Source organism: Symphalangus syndactylus, chromosome 4 (genome assembly GCF_028878055.3).
Source record: "Symphalangus syndactylus isolate Jambi chromosome 4, NHGRI_mSymSyn1-v2.1_pri, whole genome shotgun sequence".
NCBI lineage: Eukaryota > Metazoa > Chordata > Mammalia > Primates > Hylobatidae > Symphalangus > Symphalangus syndactylus.
This window is the reverse complement of record NC_072426.2, coordinates 125,932,761-125,956,991: the sequence shown is the minus strand read 5'-3', so window position 1 is coordinate 125,956,991 and position 24,231 is coordinate 125,932,761. Positions and strand designations below refer to the sequence as shown.

Below are 24,231 nucleotides of genomic sequence, written 5' to 3'. Positions count from 1 at the left end.
TCACCATCCCAAATCTCTCCTCACATCACACCACCACAGTCTTACTCAGACAAACCTCAGCTCTGATGCCAAAGTCTATACCTATTGTAGATTTAGGTCAATATCACCACCCTAGGCATTTTCATGTTAAGATTATTGCCAGTTCAGGAAGGATTCTATCCTATTTAAAAGAGATTCCAGGTCATGCTTGGTGGCGCTTGCCTGTAGTCCTAGTTACTTGAGAGGCTGAGGTGAGAGGATTGCTTGAGCCCAGGATTTCAGGATTGTAGTGAGCTATGATTGTACCACTGCATTCCAGCCTGGGCAACAAGCAAGAGCAAGACCCTGTCTCTAAAAGAAAGGGGGAGAGAGAGAGAGAGAGAGAGGAGAGAGAGAGAGAGAGAGAGAGAGAGAGAGAGAGAGAGAGAGAGAGAGAGAGAGAGAGACACTGATTATGGCCGGGCGCGGTGGCTCAAGCCTGTAATCCCAGCACTTTGGGAGGCCGAGGCGGGCGGATCACGAGGTCAGGAGATCGAGACCACGGTGAAACCCCGTCTCTACTAAAAATACAAAAAATTAGCCGGGCGCAGTGGCGGGCGCCTGTAGTCCCAGCTACTCAGGAGGCTGAGGCAGGAGAATGGCGTGAACCCGGGAGGCGGAGCTTGCAGTGAGCCGAGATCGCGCCACTGCACTCCAGCCTGGGCGACAGAGCGAGACTCTGTCTCAAAAAAAAAACAAAACAAAACAAAAAAAAACAAGCAGGTAGAAGAAAACAAAATGCCAGGGGGGATATTACAAAGGAATATTTTCCCCATGTTTTGACCTTACTTGGAAATATGTAACTATATATGTCTGGTACAGGGCTCAAATTGCTACTAAAACTCCATAAATATCTTAAGTATCTTATTACTCTATCACTGATAAGCACTCTCAATGATGCTGAAAACCACCCTCAGTGGTTTTTACATTCCTGCCTTTTGCTCTTTGAAATTGTTGGCAACATGGAAGAAGCTTAACATTACAGAATTGTATGGCAGTGAAAACTCCTTAAAAATCAGATTTTTGGCCAGGCAATGTGGCTTATGCCTGTAATTCCAGCACTTTGGGAGGCTGAGGCAGGCAGACCACCTAAGGCCAGGAGTTCGAGACCAGCCTGGCCAACATGGTGAAAGCCCGTCTCTACTAAAAATACAAAAATTAGCCAGGTGTGGTGGCAGGTGCCTATAATCCCAGCTACTCGGGAGGCCGAGGCAGAAGAATCCCTTCAACCCGGGAGGCGGAGGTTGCAGTGAGCACTGATCACACCATTGCACTCCAGCCTGGGCAACAAAAGTGAAACTCTGTTTCAAAAAAAAAAAAAAGTCAGATTTTTGAAATAATGAGAAAATGAGTCAGAGCCTTAACATAGTTAAATTATTGTTTTAAAAGGGAATGTCTACATTTCTCTGTGGGTCCAGAGCTGTGTGGCATTCACAGGATGGCTGTCAGGCCTTCACTTTTATGCCCTTTCAGTGATGCCAGCACCAGCATTCGAGAATGAAGAATGGCAAGTCCCAGATCTTTGTACCACTAGGCACTTTCTGATTACTTCAAAGGTTATTATGCCATTGCAAAGTTAATTTTTTATTCACTAAAAAATCTAAGAAAAGTACATTGGATTTAGAACAAAGCCCAACACAAACTAAGTTCTCAATAAGCACTGGTTATTGCTAGTATAATTATTAGGAAGTTAAAACTGATATACAGAAACTCACTGCCTTTATACTAAGACACAGTTCACTGGATTAAAAAAAAAAAAAAAAAACTCACTTCCTTTATCCTAAGCCAGTATCCTAAGACCCAGACACATCAATATTGGTGGGCGAAGAATTATTTTTGTTCCTGTATTCTCTAGTGGTTTCTTTCTGGACCTACCAGTCCTGGGAAATCAGGAATTTGTTTGATCTACTATGAGACTTTCAGTTCTCCTTAATTACTGGCATAGGCCCATTAATGTTGGTGATTTCAGAATAGTTCACTTATCACTCTGGAGTTTTTTGGTGTTTTGTTGTTTTGTGTAGAGACGGAGTCTCATTCTGTTGTCTAGGCTGGAGTGCAGTGGTGTGATCACGGCTCACTGCAGCCTCAACCTCCTGGGCCTAAGTGATTCTCCCAACTTAGCCTCCCGAGTAGTTGGGACCACAGGTTTGTCCACCATGCCTGGCTAATTTTACTTTACTTTATTAGGGTGACAGAGTCTCCTTATGTTGCCCGGGCTACTTTCAAACTTTTGGGCTCAAGCAATTCTTCTGCTGCCTTGGCCTCCCAAAGTGCTGGGATGACAGGAGTGAGCTACCGTGCCTCACCTAGTCTGAAGTTTTTAAAAGGATATTAACACCTTATAATTTGGATAATCTTTCTTTTCTGTCATAATTTTATTTACATTTCTTTTTCCTATCCTAATGTTTTAATTACATGGATAATCCATAAAATGTTCACTTTGAGTGTCTACCCTGGGACAAAAATAAGATTTCTTTTTTCTCTAAAAGCTTGTGAATTGTTATAGATACAGGTGGAAAGTGCATTAGTGGGTCATTGGACTTAGAATCAGAAGACTCATTTTCAGACCTAATTTGAATGCTTGTTTGTTCTTTAGACTAAAACAAGTCACTTTAGCTCTCTGAGTTTTAATTTCTTCATCTTGAAAAATGGAAATAAGAACATCTGTCCTTCTAGTTTCACAGGATGATGTAAGAGAATGAAACTACCTAGCTAGGTTTTATTTTTATTTTTTTTTGAGACGGAGTTTCACTCTTGTTGCCCATGCTGGAGTGCAATGGTGCAATCTTGGCTCACTGCAGCCTCTGCCTCCTGGGTTCAAGCAGTTCTCCTGCCTCAGCCTCCCAAGTAGCTGGGATTACAGGTGCCCACCACCACGCCCGGCTAATTTTGTATTTTTAATAGAGACGGGGTTTCACCACATTGGTCAGGCTGATCTTGAACTCCTGACCTCAGGTGATCCACCCACCTCAGCCTCCCAAAGCGCTGGGATTACAGGCATGAGACACTGCACCTGGCAGTAGCTAAGTTTGAAAGCACCATGCAAGTGAAACTAATTATTCTTATGCAGGGGCAATAGTTCTTTCCCCTCCCACACTGGGATTTTAAAAGATTATTTTTAGGGCAGTTTTAGGTTTACAGCAAAATTGAGCAGAAAGTACAGAGTTCCCATATACTCTCTGCCCTCACACATGCACAGCCTCCCCCATTATCAACGTCCCCCATCAGAGTTCTACATTTGTGGCAATCAATCAACCTACATTCACACACCATTATCACCCAAAGTTTTCCATTGGCTTTTACCTTGTGCGTGATTCTTCCTCTGTCGTTGAAGTAGTATACAGGTGAATTTAATGCTTCAGAAAGTATGTAACAGTCATTAAAAATTGAATTTAGTGGAAAACACACTTCTCCTTTCTCCTGATAAAGACTTCTGGAATTCATTTACAGGGTTCCACTTTCCTTGATGCTAGAAAGACATCTCTGACATAGAACCTCTGTTATCTATTAAGTCCATAGAACTTACATCCACAATGCTTCTGGGAAAAGGGAGTCAATCTGATAACCATCCTACACTGAATATACCACATTGTGTGCAAAGACTTCAACGCTTCAACCTTGTCTTGTTAGGGTCTATAATCTCAGGGCTTTCATTCAGAACTTTATTCTTGTCTCATTGGCCAGTCCTTGTTCATTACTTTCCTCTGTCTTCATTGAATGGATATTCTTCCTGAGCTATGGAATCGAAAAGACAGCACAGGATTTTAATAAGGACTAGAGATGTACAAAATACTGTGGGAAGTGGACACTATGGTTTTCATGTTTTAAAGAAATCAACAGGAAAAGCAACAAAGGAATCATGGTGGAGGGGAGTGTTGCATATTCTTGTTTTCCATCTTAACATCTTTTCCGTGATTCATACCTGCTATGTGCCTGGCGCTGCACAGGGGCATAGTGCCAGTGGGAGGAGGGTGCTAGGAGGGGTCTGCCCTCAAGTTGAAGAGAATTTCATCTCTGATCTCGTTAAGCATTGCCAACACATGGTAACCACAGAAAACAGATTCTTTTGGTTGGTTTTATTATTGTTTTAACTTCTGTGTAGAAAACACACTCCCTTATTGCCTAACCCCACCCTCACAACACCCTCCCAAATGCCACTAGATAGTGGTGCAAACAAGAAAAAGTCCCTTTTATCATGACTCTTCCAATCTAGCCGCCTCTTCCTTCCTCTGGAGGCATTTGTAGTTAGACGGTTTCCTGAAAGCTTGGTGTTTCTGTCTCTGCAATCTCAGATGAATAACCACAGACAAGGAATCGCAAATATTAGCCAAATGCCTGTCTTCTTTCCTCTTATATCTTTTGACCACAGGGATGATTTTACATTGAGCAACAACATAGGGAAAGATTAGGGAAAGAATTAGATTTGGTTCTGCTCAAGTGGATTTATAATTTTGAAAATACAGTAATAATTACAACGATAGTAAGACATTTACATCACATTTTCTATATGCTAGTGCCTAAGAAATTAACTAAGAGAGAGTGACAGTATATCTATTCTTATGATAATTCTACTGCTTATTCTATAGTTTATGTTTCTGAGCTCAATGTCATTATAAAAATGGGTCGCTTCACTATTTTTCAGGAAAAATTTAGGTTAGTTTAATAAAGAATTTGTGGATTTCTTCCTGTTTCATCCCTTTTCTTTGTCATTTTTTGAGAAAGTATAATTTTTGATGTAGGTCTTCAAAAGACATTTATTGAACACTTAATATGTGCCTGACACTGTCTACATCATGTCAAAACAACCAGTTAAAAATAAAATAATTTGAGTCAACTTAGAACTCAGAGAGGTTAAGTGGCTTGTTCAAGTTCACATGGCAGGTTCGTAGCTGATAAAGCTGAATCTGGAGAAAATTTTCTTTTAAAAGTGTATTTTCATTCTCTTTTATTATCTTGTTAAAATAAGAGATATTTCATAAATTAAAAGACAAATTATAGATTAGAAAAAGAGGAATACTCAGCAGCAAGAAAGCCAGCCACCATGAGGCTAATACAGGAAAGTACTCAGTGAATGGTCTGTCTGTCACTCAGCACAGTCCTTGACAACACTTAACCGTTAATTGCAAGAAAACAGCAGTTTTGTGTGACCTTTTATTGGCCTGTCTGCTCAATTAAATCTTTGTGACCGCTTCTAATTTTTCTCTTTGTGCAGAGGCTTCTTTCCTCTTTTCTTCTTTAGTCTCTCAAAGTTATTTAAAAGTATACAGATTCTTCTTGACTCACAGTGGGGTTAGGTCCTGAGAGACACATTGTAAGTAAAAAAATCATAAGTCAAAAATGCACGATATTTTCAAATTATAATGTTTATCTAGAGATAGCCCCATCGTAAGTCAAGGAGTGTAGTGAATACATATCAATTTTGCTCCATTGTAAAGTCAAAATTGTAAGTTAAGCATTGTAAGTTGGGGATCATCTGTAATTCAAGTATTAAGTGTCGGATTCTCTCAAATCTGAGCTTGATATTATGAGGGATACAAACTAACAGTTTATAATCCTGCAGGATGATAACCTCAAATAATATTATTAAAACACAGATGCACGTGCGCACATGTGTGTGTGCATGTATGTGTTGGATGAGGGAAGATGTACTTACTTTTCAAAAACCACAGCATTGCTTGAATAGTGGCCCAGATTATATCTACAACATTGGCATGATCTATGTGCATGACTAGTCTTGCCTCTGATGTTAGCCAGATGCATTACCTCAATCGTTCCACCTGAGACCAGGCCTCTTGCAGGAAGGAGAAAGGACATTCTATTGAAGAGAAAGGGAGCCTGATCTAATTGTTATATGACTTTGTGCTAAACCGAACTCTTGCACTCCCCCCCAAAAATGAGTTGGCATCGTAACACAAGAAAGGTTTAACATAGGTTTATTGCCATCTTTGGAGACAGTACATGAGCTGTGGTCATAAAGAGGGATTGTTACAAGATAGACTGGTCAGGAGAACAAAGATGACTTATCTAATCCTGACTGCAACAAAGGGGCAATTATGAAACAAGGTATTACAGTTGCATCAGTCCTTATTTAACTGGTAGCATGCCTATTACGTGCCTTCTTAAGAAAACAATGCAATGATGCTTTTTAATCAATTAAATTTGGTTTTATTTGTCAGCCTGTTACTATACAGGCTTTTGGGAAATGTGTTCCACATTTATTTATTTATTTATTTATTTACTTATTTTTGAGATAGGGTCTCACTCTCTTGCCCAGACTAGAGTGCAGTGGTGTGATCTCAGCTCACTACAGCCTCAACCTTCCCAGTCTCAGGCAACCCTCCCACCTCAGCCACCCAAACATAAGGTATAAGGTTGGTGCAAAAGTAATTGCGGTTTTCACCATTACTTTTAATAGCTGGGATTACTGACACGAGCCACCATGCCCAGCTAATTTTTGGATTTTTTGTAGAGACAGTGTCTCACTATGTTCCCCAGGCTGGTCTCGAACTCATGGGCTCAAGTGGTCCTTGAGGCTCAAGCGCCCTGACCTCCCAAGTTGCTAGGATTACAGGCATGAGCCACCACACTTGGCTCACATTCTTAAAATATCTGTCTAGCATTCCTAGAAAAATTGCTCGCTAATGTTACCATCATAGTTAAGTTACCAAAACTGCTTTCAAACTAAAGGTTTGAAAAGGGATCACTTATTTGATTTGTTGCAATTCTGTGACAGTTTGCTAAGATCTTTTTAACAGAGAATTCCAGGATTTTTCAGAATTAAAAATGTCTGGGTTTATTTGATGATTCCACAGAGAGAATAAGTAGCCAAAAAGACAGCAGGAAACATATCTAACTAAATAAAGGAATGAGCATTTGGGAGAGAATGCCTCCAGGCTCAACTGGTGGGCCAGGTCCCAACTTCCTGATTTACCAACACGCCTGATGTCCATCCCAGCACCAGTAAGAGTTGCTACACTCTGGGAGTGGCCTGATGTCCCACAAGTGAGGCAACTAGTACACTGTGTAGCAGTGCTTGTCAATTGCTCATGGTCCACAGAGCTGTGGCAGTGGGCACCATAGCTTGAGCTTCTTTTCCTCTTTGGTGCTTTAAGTTTAACAAGTTCTTGTTGATTGACAGTGTCTCACACTGAGCCTTCGAAATGCTTCTCCTTAGAAATTTAAAGTTTGTTTTGGAAGATGGTTACTAAAAGCCTTTGGATATTTCAAACAATATTCATGCTAGTGTTTTACCAACAAACACTGGCTACTTATGTAAAACCTGCAAAATAAGGATTACTAACATTCATTCATGTGTCTGTGTGTCAGGCCTGGAGTATGGCATTTCACCTGCATTTTCTCATTTATTATTTACAAAACAATAAAGCTCACGGTATAGTTATGTATGTTTTGCAGGTGAGATGAGATGAGAACACTCCGGCTAAGAAAGGTTAATTTGCCCAATGTCACATAGCAAGAAAGTGAACCCTAATTCAGACTCAGGCCAACTGACCCAGGGCTCTTATCTACTATGCTAAAAAAGCCACTCATTAGCACACACCAACATTGGTAATATCATAAAAACAGCACAAACATAAACTACCCAGGGATAAACTTAACTGAAAAAATGCAGGCGATAATATAAAATCTTCAGATTTTTATTGTGGCACATAAAAGACTTGAACGAATGGAGAGGTATACTGTGTTCCTGATGAAAGACTCAGCAGTGTAAAAATGGTCATCTTAAATTCAACCCAGTCATCTTAAAAATCCCTATGCACATTTCATCTGGAAGAATAACTGTGCAAATAGCCAGGACAATTCTAAAAGAAGGAAAAAGTGAAATTGTAAGATGGAATAAGGGTGGGGAGTTCACAGGGAGCGTGTCATGCTTGATCAACAATTAAAACAGTGTACACTTGGAACCAAATTAGAATTAACATTTCATAGCAAGCGGATTATTTAATAAATAGTCTTGGGACAACTGACTAACCTTTGGGGGGGAAATTTAGAGCTCAACCTCATGCTTTATACTAAAATATACTCCAGGTGAGTTTGAGTGTTAAGAAAGAAAAAAATCCAGAAAAAATATAGAAAAATATTATATAGCTTTAAGGAGGGAACTAGTTTGAAAGCATGACACACAAGTCAGAAATCATATTTGAAAAGGATAGATTTGGCCGGGCGCAGTGGCTCACGCCTATAATCCCAGCACTTTGGGAGGCCGACACGGGTGGATCATGAGGTCAGGAGATCGAGACCATCCTGGCTAACACGGTGAAACCCCGCCTCTACTAAAAAATACAAAAAAATTAGTCGAGCGTGGTGGCAGGTGCCTGTAGTTCCAGCTACTCGGGAGGCTGAGGCAGGAGAATGGCATGAACCCGGGAGGCAGAGCTTTCAGTGAGCCGAGATAGCACCACTGCACTCCAGCCTGGGCAACAGAGCAAGACTCTGTCTCAAAGAAAAGAAAAGAAAAGGATAGATTTAACTACATTAAAAACTTAACGTTCTTATACTTCAAAAAACACAATACGCTGGCTGGCCATGGTGGCTCACACCTGTAATCCCAGCACTTTGAGAGGCTGAGGTGGGTGGATTGCTTGAGCCCAGGAGTTCGAGACCAGCCTAGACAACATGGCATGACCCTGTCTCACAAAAGTTAGCTAGGTGTGGTGGCACACAACTGTAGTCCCAGCTACTGGGGCAGTGGGGGAAGCAGAGATGAGGTGGTAGGATTGCTTGAGCCCAGGAGGTTGAGGCTGCAGTGAGCTAAGATCTTGCCACTACACTCCAGCCTGGGTGACATGGCAAGATCCTATCTAAAAATATAATAATAATTGTTCCACTTTAAATATGAGCAGAGACTATTAATAAGCAATTCAGCAAAGGAAGAAATTAAAATTACCAACTAAGCTTTGTAAAAGGTTTATTCTATGTAGTAATAAAAAAGTAACAGTAAATATGATACCATTTTCACCTATTGGACTCACACAAAAAAAGAAAATAATAATATTCAATGTTGGAGAAGACGTGGGGAAAAGGATATTTCCCTAAAAAGTAGTGTTGGAAGAATGTAAATTGTAGAAATTTCTAGGAAAGGGGGATAATGTGACAATGGGCCATTAAAGCTTTAAAATTGTATAAACTTTGACCTAACAATTCCTTTTTTAGAGATATATGCAAAGGTAACTATTGGAAGTTTCCAAAGATGTAGCAAGGTTTATAATAAATAAAAATTAAAAATTTGAAGTAGCCTAAATGTTTAACAATAAGGGATTGGCTAAAAAAATGTTTTTGATTTAGTGAGACAATAGAAAGCTATGTATACACTAAAAAGATGTTGTATATTTATTAGCAGAGACAGATGTTTACATGTGAATGAGAGTGAGAAAAGCAGATTACAGAACAATATATAAAATATGATCCCATTTTGTACAAAAAGGATATATATCATTATCACAGAAAAATCTTTAGGAGAATAAATACCAAAATGTTAATATAGTGAGATTATTGGTATTTTTGTTTTGCTTATTTGTATTTTCTATTTTTTAACCAATGAATATGGATGAATTTTATAATAATTAACTTTAAAAATCACTTCTATTATAACAGCTGGACAAAGATTAATGTTGTGGACAAAAGAGAGCTTTGCCTTTGTTGTTCAGCTATGTATTATACTCTGCTTCAAGTGGCTGAAATTTCAAGATAAGGTCAGAAAGGAAAACATGCAATTCAGAGAGTTATGTTCTATACAGATAGACTCCTGGATCTTCCAAATATTCTCTCACTACCACCCAATTTCTAAGAAATTAAACCTCCTTGGCCAATTTAAAAATTATTCAGGGTGACATAAGTGAAAGGGGTTGTCATATCTACTCTTCAGATGAAACATTTCTAAGTTTTCAACCAGGCTTTTCATTTGAAATACATTTTGATATGGTTTGTCCTTTTTTTTTTTTTTTTTTTTTTGAGACAGGGTGTCTCTCTTACCCAGGCTGGAGTGCAGTGGCACAATCACAGCTCACTACAGCCTCGAATGGTAGGGCTCCAGCAATCCCCCACCTCAGCCTCCTGAGTAACTGGGACTACAGGTGTGCACCACCACACTTGGCTAATGTTTAATTTTTGTAGAGATGGGGTCTCACTGTATTGCCCAGGCTGGTCTCAAACTCCTGGACTCCAGCAATCCTCCTGCCTCAGCCTCCCAAAGAGCTGGGATGACAGGTGTGAGCCACCACGCCCACCCTAGTTTGTCCTTTTGTTCACTTCCCTGCCTCAGATAAAATTCTGTCCTCCCCCTCCTTTCCCATTGTTCTTCCCTCCTTATGATAGCTTCTGCCTCTGTCTTCACAACATGAACGAACACCACACACAAACATATACACAATGTCTCCTGCCCTTTCATGGGTAGATCCATCCATTATCTATCTACTTATCTACCTATTTATCTATCTATCTATCTATCTATCTATCTATCTATCTATCTATGTGTGTCTCAGTTGCTCTGAAGTCCTTTTAGAAACACATGGAGTTTCACTGAGTAGGAGAACACTGAAGTAGGAGTCAGAAGAATATCACCTATTGCAGACTATCCACACCTATGAGCGAGGGAGATACCAGATCTGTTGATCGTTATCATTCATGCACTCCCTTGGAAGCAGAGGTCACTTCAAATAGAGGCCTGCTAGGATGTGAGTGAAGGGAGTACAGAACTAAAAAGAGAAGCGTGAGGAAGGGAAGTGCCACCTGTTTTCCAGGAGACTTGGTGGAGCTGTGGGCCCACCAGGGAAAAGCTGTAGAGCCAGATACTTGGCAAAGACAGCCAAGTTAGAAGCAAAAGACCAAATTAGCCAACAGCGTGGTCATGTTCAAATACCATATTCATCATTTATGTCGGCTCACACCCCAGGATGCCCGATGTTTGAATTCTAAATGACACTGAGAAGGCCCCTCCAGCTGCTTCGTAGGTATGAACAAAATGGGCTATTGAAGACATGCCAGGACCACAAACTCTTGAGAGAAAACAGCATGTGGAAAATTTGTGTCAGAAAAAGGCAATTTAGCATGTATTCATAGAGAATGGAATTAGATTTATTAAACGGGGAACCCCCAACTCCATCTGGTTCTCTCTGCATCAGCACTGGGGAGGGCTATGAGGAGAAAGAGCTAGGGATTATTTTTTGGCTTCCATGGATTTCTTCCTCAGGGATCAAATATAAAATTCAGACTGACCTTCTTTTCAGAAATTGTAAGCTGGACACCATTGGCTTCCTGATGGTTTGTGATCTCTTCAGTCACCTCCACAATGGAGTGACCAGCTCTCTTTAGCTTCTTAGAAATATATATTACTGTTGGCCGGGCGCGGTGGCTCACACCTGTAATCCCAGCACTTTGGGAGGCCAAGGCAGGCAGATCACGAGGTCAGGAGATCAAGACCATCCTGGCTGACACAGTGAAACCCCGCCTCTACTAAAAAAAAAAAAAAAAAAACCTAAAAAAAATTAGCCAGGAGTGGTGGCAGGCATCTGTAGTCCCAGCTACTCAGGAGGCTGAGGCAGGAGAATGACCTGAACCCAGAAGGCGGAGCTTGCAGTGGACCGAGATCGTGCCACTGCACTGCAGCCTGGGTGACAGAGCCAGACTCCATCTCAAAAAAAAAAAAAAACAAAAAAGAAAGAAATATATTACTGTTTTTGTGTGTGTGTGTGTCTCTCTGTGTGTGTGTGTTTTGTTTTTTTTTTTATAGTGACAATGAATCCTAAACCTGAATGGCACTCATGTTTTCCAAGAGAAGCAGCCCCTGAGGGAGTCCGCTGAGGCTGCCAACAGAGGATGAAGAGGATACAAATTTAATTAATTTCAAATCAACATAGACACAAGAACCTTTTGCTGTTTCTTCCAACACCCACTCTTCCTAATGATGGCATCACTTGCACTTGGAAGAATGTGCAATTGAGAAGTACTAGGAAAAGGCCTGGCTGCCATCCATGGCTGCCTCTGAGGATGGAGAAGGAGGCGGGTGATGTGCTCACTTCTGATCAACACGCGTTGCCTCCTCTCAGCCAACTTCTAGCTCACTGCACTCACTCCGGTCATGATAAATGTTCGTCACCTTTCTGTTTCATTCCTTAGGGCCTAAATCAGGAAGCTGTTTTATCGATGGTTTCCTTTTGGGTCACTAACCAGCTTTGGATAATTTCCTCTGATTATTCAAGTCTTCGGACGGGTAAACTACATTCAGCAGGAACTTTTCTCAAGGAGTGTTATGTCATGGAAAAGACACCAAACACAGCAAGTATTTTAATGAATACACCATCCCAGGGGGTCGGTAAGCTCTGCCTGCCAAGAAGACACAGTGAGAGGAGTCCACAGTCCTGATGAGATGGTGTTTGGTAACTTGTAGACCCTGACATGGCCAGGTCTGGTCACCCTTAAGAACTTCTCAGAGAAACTAGGAATGTTCAGTGAAAGAACTAATGTTCTCCTCAGCTGAAATTCCCTTGCTTGTCAGCATTTCTGCAAAGCTCACACTTGTTTCACCATACCGCCCTTGGATGTGACATGTGGGTAGGAAGTATGTGCAGGTGGGAGTCATCTGTCAGCCTTCTATGTTTCAGAGATCCTGAAGGTGGTTTGAAACAAACAGAAGGGGAGCAGGAAATATCCGTGCCTGTGGCAGATCTCACTCATCATGCTTAGCATTCTCTCCTGCCAAGCTGGGATAAGCCTCATGTCCTAACACAGCGCAACAGGAGGTCTCTGTCAGTCCATCAGAGATGACATTCTATGTGATATTTTTGACATCCTTGTGCTAAAAGCAATGGCACAAAATGGAAAAGGGCCTATTGACCACACCTACTCCAATAAAATCGATCTCCATTTATTCCTTAATTTTCTAAATCTGACCCCTTTAAAGCAATCTAGCAAATTGACAGTCCTCAGCTCTCCTTGGATACCTGATATTTTATTTCAAGAAAGAGACAAGGAAAATTTTATTTATTTTACTACCCACATATAAACTGAAGGGAGATGGGACTACCCAAACATCCGCTGCTCAATTTTGTGTCTTGTGCTTGAAAGTCTGCCCTAATACATAACAAAAACTACTTGTCTCCTACCTTTTGGGATCCCTTTAACAAGTATTTGCCTTCTGAACTACGTGGATAATTTCAAAGGCAGAGTTCCAGACCAGAGAGGTCTTTCCACACAATGAAAGCTATAACTAGCTGGTTGTGTTTAACCACTGCTATCACGCTATCCTAGGACTGCATAGAGCTTTGACAAAAGACAGACTTCATGGTACACAACTTCAACAGATTTGTCTGTCATATTCTCACCAGCACATCTGAATGAGGCTTTGTGTTTTCCTTGCTCTCTTGCATGTTCCTTTTCAACTCATGGCCCATAGTAACTCTCATATTCATGCCAAAATTGCACACAATTGTTTTCTGAATCATAACTTGTCTATTTTTCTGCCTATGTGTGCTACTTTCAGTTTGTTTCTCATCAACATTTTGACTCTCAGAAGAGCCTCCATTTGCCTCTTTCTCTCTGTAGGTATCTGAGATCTTTGAGCACTTGGGCCTCTACATTTGATCCAACCCTATCAAATAATGAACTTTTAGAAGTTCAGAGAAGTATCTGGGTCCTAGAACTTCATGTTGATGAAGTCATATTATATAATATGATAAAAATATTCTCATGCAGTATTTTAAATAATTTCAAATGCTAGAAGAAGCAAATTTCAGCGACATGTCATTGAGTTATTTGGTAAAGCTATAATTGTGCAGTGTACAAAGCACTTTTTAAAAAGATAGTTTATACTGTCAAGGTATATGAAGTTAGTATACAGCCAGAACAGTCAAGCCTCAATTCTTGTACCTTGTATCTTTTTATTACCGTTTAATCAATAGATATCATATATTTATGACAGTTTCAAGAATTGTTTTTAAACCCAAACTTAATTTTATGTTTCAGACTATTGTTAGAAAAACAAAACAAAAAACAAAAAAACCCTCACTAATTTGCCCTAATTTGATAGCCAATCAGAACAAAATTTGACTTTAGAATATTTAAAAGATATGTAAGTTTGATTGCATTTTTGTACATTTTAATCAAACTAGGTTAACAACAACATAGCCTAGTCAAACTTCTCAGGAAACTTGTTTTAATAAATATGTAAAAATACCCATTCGTGACTCTTGACCCAATGGTGTGACTGCTCCCTCTGGGAAGGGCTTTGTTACCCAATGCAAGACCATGGCCTGGATCCACCTTGATGTAGGTGGCTCCTGGATAACCCACATCAAACAAGTGTGATAAAGATGAGTAAAACTGGTCTTGGGAAAACAATTTCATAGTTTTTTTTTGTCCCAGTTATGCTATATAATACAGGAGAACCAAAAGTGGTAAAATTATTTTATTTTTTAGAGACAGGGTCTCACTGTGTTGCCCAGGCTGGTTTCAAACTCCTGGGCTCAAGCAATCCTCCTGTCTCAGCCTCCCAAAGTGATGGGATTACAGGCATAAGCCCCTGAGCCCGACCAGATGTAAAATTATTATATTCATTTTCACTATGTGCTACTTCTCACCTGACTTTTTTTTTGAGATAGAGTCTCGCTCTGTCACCCAGGCTGGAGTGCAGTGTCACAATCTCGGCTCACTGAAACCTCCGCCTCCCAGGTTCAAGCAATTCTTTTGCCTCAGCCTCCCGAGTAGCTGAGATTACAGGCCTGTGCCACTATGCCCAGCTAACTTTTGTAATTTTAGTAGAGAGCGGTTTTCACCATGTGGGCTGGGCTGGTCTCAAACTCCTGACCTCAAGTGATCCACCAGCCTCGGCCTCCCAAAGTGCTGATTACACTTGTGAGCCACTGCGTCTGGCCACACCCTGACTTTCATTGTAATCTCTGGATGTTTTATGTAACATATCTGGAAAATAGAGCTTATGGCAGAATTGGCCCACGTGGTGCAGGGCTTCCAAGTTCCGAGTCTCATTTTTAGTAAGTCTTCCTCCATTCCAACCCCTGGATCCACCACTTCCAACAGCCTGGATCCACCTTGATATTGACAGCCAGGCAGATGCTTCTGCTGATCACCGCAGCTCTAGCAATGGAAATGGATGTGTTAAGAAAATACTTGTCTATTCTTTTATTTTGGTTGTTTAAACTATTAATTCACACCATGTTTGAAAAAAGACCTTATGTTGACTAAAGAAAACATAGGCTTTAGTTTCAGCTTCTGTCAGAATTAGTACCAATTCTGAATCTGGTGGAGTGATAAGACATGGTTTCATGCTGGGAAGACACTGCTGAAATCCTCCTTGCGGGAGAACATGGACATTTTATACTGAATTAAATTAACACATGGGACTTTTCACATTCAGAGACTTCAGGATGAATTCTGGGGTCTCCATTTAATAGCTATAACAGGCAGTCCAGAACAACTTCACATATAGCAGCATTTCTGCTAGGTGACAATGACCAAAAGAGTTCCTGTATATTAGTGTCGAGTGGAATTTGTCAAATTGCAGAACCCAGACAACCAATTGCCTGAATTATTATTATTTTTTGTTTTTAGCAACTCTTTGGCTTTATCTTGATACTGTCTTGTCTGGCACCAAAGTTTTATTTCCTTCTTAGTCCTCTTGGGGATTGTTTTTGGGTGTTTTTTTTTAATTTTTCTTTTTTGAGACCGGGTCTCACGCTGATGCTCAGGCTGGAGTGCAATGGTGTGATTATGGCTCACCGCAGCCTCAACTTCCCAGGCTCAGGTGATTCTATTACCTCAGCCTCCCAAGTAGCTGGGACTACTGGCGTGCACTACTAGGACTGGCTAATTTTTTGTATCTTTTGTACAGATGGGGTTTCACCATGTTCCTCAGACTGGTCTTGAACTTCTAGGTTCAAACAATCCTCCCACTTCAGCCTCCAAAAGTGCTGGGATTACAGGCATGAGCCACCATAACCGGCTGGAATTATTTGTACCTGGACCTGGTGTTTTGTTTTTTTGACCTACTACCTTTTCTAAATAACATATCATGTTCCTGAGATAGCAGTACATACAATTATGTAAAATAGAGCTTTATATGAACTCTGTACATCCTCTAAGCTCTTTTTGAATGATATTTTTAGAAGTTTCTAAACCAAAGTGCTTAAGATAACATGAAGACGTTAATTTCATGAAGACTGTACAAGTTTAGAAGTACAATGTAGACCTGTTTAAGACAAAGGTGGATGGGCTTTGGGGTTTTTTTTACAATTGGACTTCAGGTACAGAAGGCTTGGGTAATGCTACTCCTCAGTTCATATCACCTTATCGTTAGCCTTTAGTATTTTGTAAATAAGTAACTGGACTTTTATGAAAAGCATATTCTTAACAGTTTTCCGTTTCCTTTTTTTTTTTTTAAGGTAGTGTCTTGCTCTGTTGCCCTGGCTGGAGTGCAGTGGCACGATCTTGGCTCACTGCAACCTCCACCTCCCAGGCTCAGGCGATCCTCCTGCCTCGGCCTCCCAAATAGCTGGGATTATAGGCGTGCACCACCACATGAACAGCTAATTTTTGTATTTTTAGTACAGACAGGGTTTCGCCATGTTGGCCAAGCTAGTCTCGAACTCCTGGGCTCAAGTGATCTGCCCACCTCGGCCTCCCAACATGTTGGGATTACAGGCATGAGCCACCATGCCCAGGCAGTTTTCATTTCTTTGGTCTGCATGTAAAGGACTAAAGGAATGATATGTAGCTACTACACTGCAGCAAACAACATTTTTCCAGCGTAAAAATCAGTGGAGAGTAAGCATTGTATTACTCTGACTTCGATGAAACACCTCAAATTATAAATAATGCCAGGAATATGTGAAAACTCCACATGTTTAATAAATGCCAGCTTTCAGAAAAAGCAGAGATTATAGGTATTCAACAAGTTAAAAAATAATCTGGTAGATAAGTAATAGTTTAACACGTGTATCTTGTATTTAAAGTTAACTGAAAATTATGTTAAAAAAAAAACCACTGTGTTTGACTTTCTTTTGTTTTACAAGAGATGCAGAGTATCTGCTGAGAACGTCAGTTAGATCATCAGATGTCATATTTACCACTTAGCTTTTGTCCCAGCAGCATATAAATTCTACCTTGTAAGCCTCATTTTAGAAATGGTCCCAGCCAGGCATGGTGGCTCACTTCCCAACACTTTGGGAGTCCAAGGCTGGTGGATTGCCTGAGCTCAGGAGTTCGAGACCAGCCTGGCCAACATGGTGAAACCCCATCTTTACAAAAATGCAAAAATTAGCCAGGTGTGGTGGTACACACCTGTAATCCCACCTACTCGGGGGGCTGAGGCACAAGAACCACTTGAACCCAGGAGGCGGCAGTTGCAGTGAGCCAAGATTGTGCCACTGCACTGCATCCTGGGTGACAGAGCAAGATTCTGTCTCAAAGAAAAGAAAAAGAAATGGTCCCATTGCTATGGATTAGAACTAATTTGTAAAACTATCAGAATTTAAAGACTGATGAGAGGTTTTAGGTGTTTTTCTCCTACTTTGCATACTGAGAATAATATGTATAGTATTTTTCCAATATGATTTACAATTTTATAAATGTCAGTATACATATATGTATATAAATTATTCTCAACTCCATGTTTTTTTTTTTAAATAAAATAAGTACATGTTTGCTAAATTGCTCATTTGGCAGTGATAGATTGAAAAACATTTATAAATTTAAAAATAAAGCACTATAAGATATGAGGAATGAATAGTTTCTACATGAATTTCTATGTAATTAATGAATATCAATATTTAGAATAAAAATGTACCTGAGGGTAAGATATTTGTTTACTAAAATGTTTTATTTACTAAGAGTAGAGGTGAATTGTGCATCTTTCTAAGGAAAAGTTCTTTTAATTTCTGTGTCTATGAAAAAGAATTTTTACCTTCGTAATTGCACTCTTTTGATCCATATAATTCTTAAATGAAACAATACAAATTCAAAAAGGGACCTGCTTTGTATAAAATTGTCTAACCTAAAAATTAAGTAGACTTTCTGCATATCTAAAATATATCATTACACATCCTTGTCATTATTCTTCTTTACAAAACATTTTTAAATGAAGGAATGAAATGTTAATTGTCCATGAGAATATGACTTTTAAAAATATTTCTAGTAGGCCAGGCATGGTGGCTCACACCTGTAATCCCAGCACTTTGGGAGGCTGAGGCAGGTGGATCACCTGAGGTCAGGAGTTCGAGACCAGTCTGACCAATATGGTGAAACCCTGTCTCTACTAAAAATACAAAAATTAGCCAGGCGTGGTGGCAGTCGCCTGTAATCCTAGCTACTCGGGAGGCTGAGGCAGGAGAATTGCTTGAACCTGGGAGGCGGAGGTTGTGGTGAGTGCCAAGATTGAGCCGCTGCACTGCAGGCTGGGTGACAGAGTGAAACTCCGTCTCAAAAAAAAGAAAAAATTCTAGTAAAAATGGAAAAATCCACAAGAAAACCTTCTCTTTTTTCCTGATTACTCACTTTTCTTCATGTCTTTAATTTTAACCTCATCTCACACCTTGATATTAGAAGAGAGCAAGGCTGAACGGTGGATTCATGAGATGTAGATAACATGAAGTCTTCCTTGAATAAGGATTTATTCTTTCAGCTCACAAAGACCAGTCAGTATTATTGACAAACAACAGGCAGGAAGATTTCTCCTAAAAGTCTCAACTAAAGTTAAACCTGGTCCATTACGGCATCAATCTATCCCTAGAAACTGATGCAGAGTCTATTTCCTCCCTGTTTTAACTAGAACTTAGCCAGACTGGAGACAGCATGGACCCAAAGAGCATGCAGTCCCACAGAGTTAGGGAAAGGATGCATCTTGACTAGCATTCATCATGTGGATCAGTTAGGAATTAAGTTCCTGATTTAAGGTATGGCCACTCCCTGGTCATCTAGGACACGAGTTCCTTCTAACTCTTCCCCACCTTCATTAGTACAGGGCTTCTTTCCTGTGTTGCCACGTGATCTATGGTTGTAACTCCTGCATGATATTCACAATAAGGAAAGAGAGGGAACCAGCACAAGGGTGAGCCTCCCAAGTAGGTCAGCCACTTTTAAAGAGCTTTCCTGCCAGCCCAGTGAAGCAACTCTGCTTACATCTCATTGGCCAATCTCTGCAAGGCAGCAGGGAACAGTCGTCTCTATGGTTGGTACATTATCACTTCCAACAATAAGGGATTCTGTCTCACAAAGTGGTGGAAGAATATTGGGTATGTGAAGAGGTAGCCACCCTGGCCAGAAGGTGCTAAACACTAAACATACATCATCTCATTTTAATCCTAATAATTACTTATGAGGTAGGTTTAGAGAACTTATACCTTGTTCCATGTCTCTCCAACTCCAAAGCACAAGTTTTTAATCACTGCACTGCACTGCCTCCCCAATAATTAGCCATAGGAAAGTGTTTTAAAAGGCATCACTTGGCGGGGTGCGGTGGCTCACGCCTGTAATCCCAGCACTTTGGGAGGCCGATGCAGGCGGATCACCTGAGGTCAGGAGCTTGAGACCAGCCTGGCCAACATGGTGAAAGCCCATCTCTACTAAAAATACAAAAATTAGCCAGGCATCATGGCACGCACCTGTAATCCCAGCTACTCAGGAGGCTGAGGCAGGAGAATCACTTGAACCTGGGAGGCACAGGTTGCAGTGAGCCGAGATCACACCATTGTACTCCAGCCTTGTCTAAAAAAAAAAGGCTTCAGTCATTGTCAAGGATGCCTCAAGGTGAGCATAGCCTGAGATAAGAAGTAACAGAGGCTGCAGGCTGAGATAAGAAGGAACGGAGGCAGTGAAGGCAGGACCCTAGGCCCAGAAGCAATGGTCTATCACCCTGAGAAAAAAGCCAGGGCTTAGAATAGGGGTGATAAGTAAAAAGCCTGGTTTTAAAATCTAAGTACTGGTAAAGGTTTGGTCACCAGGTGAAAAAATAAAATTCCCACTTACTAGAGCTGGCATAAACAGCGTATGATCCTCTTTAAGGTTGCAGTGGAGAGGCATGTCCAGGGACTCTCAAGTTAGAGACAGGTGTGTTTAGTGCTAGAACTGGAAAGACATTCAAGCAGACTGGCGTGTTGCCTCTTCACAACCATAGTCATGCTGGCTTGCAGTACACTGCAGCCTAGAATGTGCATAGGACTGTGGAGAATAGCAAAATCAGCATTGCTTGGGATTCAGCCTGAGCTCAAGTGGCCCACCCCTGGAGGCATCCAGTGTTCATCCTTCCCAAGAGAGAAAACCTGATTGGATGGGTGTTTCAGTGGTGTATTGCTGCTTAAACACCTCAAAACTTAGCAGCTTAAAAAAACAACACTTATTTATTTTTCACACGAATCTGCAGTTTGCACAAGGCTCAGTGCAAATGGTTCAACTCTCTCTCCCATGGCATTGGCTGGGCAGTTCAACTGGATCTGGGGGTCCCACTTTCAGATGACTCACTTACATGGCTGGCAAGTTTGTGCTGGCTGTCAGATAGGAGTCCAGCCAAGCCTGTGGTCCAGGGGCCTTGGCTGTTACCATGTGGGCCTTTCCATGGACTCCTTGAGCTTCTTCACAGCATGGCAGCTGAGTTCCAAGAGCAAGTGTCCCAGGAGAGCAAAGTAGAAATGCGTGGCATTTTTATAATCTAGACTCAGAAATCACATCACAACACTTCTGCCGTACGTTATTGTTTGAGACAGTTACGAAGTCTACCTAGGTTCAAGGTGAAAAGGACATAAACCCCACCTGTCTTTGGAGGCGTGTCAAAGCCACATTATGAGAAGAGCAAGTGGGCTAAGGGATTTGTTGCAGGCAGCGTTGGAAAATGTGATCTGCCCAAATTGGTGTGTCTTCATGCAATATCGAGGAAATATATTAGGTAGTTTCGTGTCAAGGAACATTGTGGATATTTGACCTCCCTGAATCCAGTGCCTATATGCTCTTTGGCTTGGACACAGACCCCTGGTCCAGTAGTCTGTAGTAGGTGGTAGAACTAGTTTTACCAACTACATGAGTCATGAGCCATGGGACTGAATGGGTTGTAGGTGGATCAGACACTTAGAAATGTATGACTACTCTCAAAGCATGAGGTTAAAATGGGAGCAGATTAGACTGAGCACCTTGAGGATAGGGATCAGTCTTATTCATCTCTGTATCCGGAAAAGTGCTTAGCACTACTGCATGCTCAATAATAATGGAAAAACCAATTATTTAATGAGCTGGGAGTTACATATCATCTTTCCTTAAGTACCTAATCAGTCTTTATCATCAGTAAGTGCAGAACTCAAATATGGTATTGTTCATCTTCCATCACCATTTTCTCCCAAGTTTCCTGGTTTAATTGCATTTTCCTCACTTTCCATCTAATGGATCCTGATGTCATTCTTTATCTTTATTTCATATTGTCCTATTGTGTGTATTGTACTGTATTTTTAGCTACATTAAATCCAATATGGAAGGAAGCAGAGAATGATCATAACTGAACTAACAAGCAAGTGGAGGTGGAGAGAAAGTGGCCCCAATTTGGAAGGTGAAGAAAAACTGGGGATGGAGCATTAAAATGCTCAAAGCGGCTCTTTCCAACCTAGATCTGAGCTTCTCTTCTTTGCCCTCTGGAGGGTCCACAGAGAAAGGAAGTACAAGTTTTATTAAGAAAAAGAGGAAAGCATCTGTTTTAGGTGATAATACAAGCATAAGAAAAGGATTGTTTCTTCTCTGGGCAGGAAGACAGATTCACAAAATAAGAGGCACTGTAAATCCTTCCTGAGATGTTCCCCAGCACCTCCGAATGTCACTGAGATCAACTAAGCCAGTTAAATGGGCTAAGACCCACTTACCTCTTAACTCCATGAAATCCATGCAAAAATACCTCCATCTTGTTACAAGTGCCAACTGATTGCTTTTTACCTGGCACGAAGGTGCCTTTCCGTTCATAACCCACCCTGTCCCATTCCTAAGGGACCCCATCCTTCCTCTTGGCTTGTACTCTCAGACCCTCTGCCTTCCGGCAACTGAGATGAAGATTCTGAGGAAGCAGCCACATGAATTCACGTCAGGATCAGTGTTCCAGGGGCGTCCAGAGCATGAGCAAGAGAAGCAGGGTGGGAGGGTGTGGGTTAAACAGGAAAAACTAAGATTAGTTGTTAAAACCAAAGGGGCAGGGGAGGGGTCAAAATCTGGAATATAAATTAGAGGTGACAGGGAAACAGAGGCAGACTGGAAAGGGGCAGGAATGAGGTGAGGAGAGGCGGTTTCCACAACAGAGCTGAGCTATGCAGTCTGCCTTTATTGGCCGCTGGCTGCACAGTGAACAGGGGTCAGTGTGGCCTGAGAGTGCAAGGCTGGGAAGGACACTAGACAGCCAATACCTTCTTTTTGTCAGCATCGCCCAGTTTCCCTGTTAGGTTAGAAAGCCCAGTTCCAGGGAAACAGTGTGAATCACAGACCCTAAACTTGCACCCATGCTCCCACAGCAACAGGGCACACACGCTGACTCCCACAAGAGCCATGCAAATGCTAGGAGCTAACTGGGTCAACTGCGGGAGGGGGCAGCTCCACCCACACATTTGGCCTTATCCAGAGCCAGTGACATGAGGCCCAACACTTTTCTTTGCATTAAAAAAAAAAATATATATATATATATATATACACACACACACACACAGTGTTTTATATATATATACTAAATAAATACACTTCTAATTGTCTCTCTGTAAGTGTAATAGTGGTGTGTTTGTTTAAACAAGACTCTTGGTTCCAGTGAGAAAATGTCCAACTCAAACTAGTCCAGACCAAAAGGAAACTTATTGGCTCATGTCATGCCGGGAAAGGGCAAGAAGTTGCCAATTCCAGGGACAACCAGAACTAGGTAAAATTGACATGAGTAACAACAAGATCAGGGACTCAAACCCCATCAGGCTTCTCCAGTATTTTGTCTTTCATTCATTCTCTGGGACCAGCTTTCTCTACAGGGCTGTAATTATTGCAGCTGGGAGCTCCAGGAATCTTCTGTCTTTACCACCAGAGTAGAAGGGAAACTCCTTCTCTGGGTCCAATAATTAAAAGCCTCCCCCCCCGACCCCCCACCACTAGATGAATTTGATTAGACTATCTGGGTTTTATGCCTAACCCAGTAAAAATGTGTACAGGGATGGAGTGGGCCTGACATTTTTCTCTACTCCTGCAGGTGGGTGAGTGGATGGGCGGGTGGTGGGTGGTTAGGTGGTTGGCAATGGGGAGGAGATACAGGGGAAAGCAGTTTCTAAGGGGGATCAGAGTGCTAGGAACAGATGCTGGGCACTCGGGAGCAGCCAAACGCAGAGGTATCCACCATGCATATGTTTCTTTCCCTCTGTACTTACTTATCCACATCTAGAGAGTCAGAAGTTGAGAAGAGCCAGGTTCTCTGGATGGTGGATTTACTAATGCTTTTCATTTCCTTCTTTGTGCATTTTTAATATTTTCCAAATGTTCTACAACACATACATATTGCCTTGTAGTATATATTTTTTTAAAAAAATAGGGTGAATATGTTTTTATTAACCAAAGAAGAAATATTAAGAACCAAAACAGAAAAATCCTAATTTTAGGTCTAATATTCTTATAGCATAAATGTTGCTTGAAAATCATTTGCTAAACTGAACAAATATATTGAGGTGTATGTGACCAGAACCATTTTTTGTAGGAAGGAGAAAGGATCCTGAAAGGGGAGGTAGAAAACCCTCAAAGATTTGCTTCTTGGTATGGAAGGTACAGGTTTTTTCTGCATGCATTCCGGTAATCCAGACTGAACACTCTGCCCATTTCCCTTTGGAAACTATGGGAGAATCAGGGAACTTTCTGGGCCTCTGTATTCACCTTGTGGCTCAATTCACCAGTTAGGGCAGGAGAGGAGGATGTTAAGGCAGTTGTCAAGACCCTGAGAAGCTAAATGGGAACAAGGCAGAACTGGAAACATTTTTTCTTCCCATAATGCATAATGTCTAATCATTTAGATTCTTTTCATGTTTTTGCTGTAAGGATCATTTAACATGAAATAATATTTTGTGTAAAGAGCAAAACTAGCCTCCATTTTAAATTCCGTTCCTTGTATACTTCTGTAGTTGCTATAATTTCTACAATTAACATATACACATTTCACAGAGTAAAAAAATGTATATTGCAAATAAAATCCAGTTAAATTTTTTAAAT

At 41.0% G+C, this 24,231-nt stretch overlaps 1 protein-coding gene across 11 annotated transcripts in view; it reads left to right on the top strand.

The window, feature by feature from the left end:
* TMEM154 (transmembrane protein 154) overlaps positions 1–24,231 on the top strand; it is a 136,892-nt gene that overhangs the window by 41,301 nt on the left and 71,360 nt on the right. The window contains exon 7 of one of the 11 annotated variants that reach the window (XM_055276142.2): positions 11,765–14,209. The exons of 9 other annotated variants lie outside the window; for them this stretch is intronic. In XM_055276142.2, the coding sequence (XP_055132117.1) occupies positions 11,765–11,780 (16 nt within the window). In that variant the 3' untranslated portion in view covers positions 11,781–14,209. Of the gene's footprint in view, positions 1–7,156; positions 7,211–11,764; positions 14,210–24,231 lie in introns of those variants that run through there. One more of the 11 variants, XM_063638286.1, reaches the window with a different exon arrangement.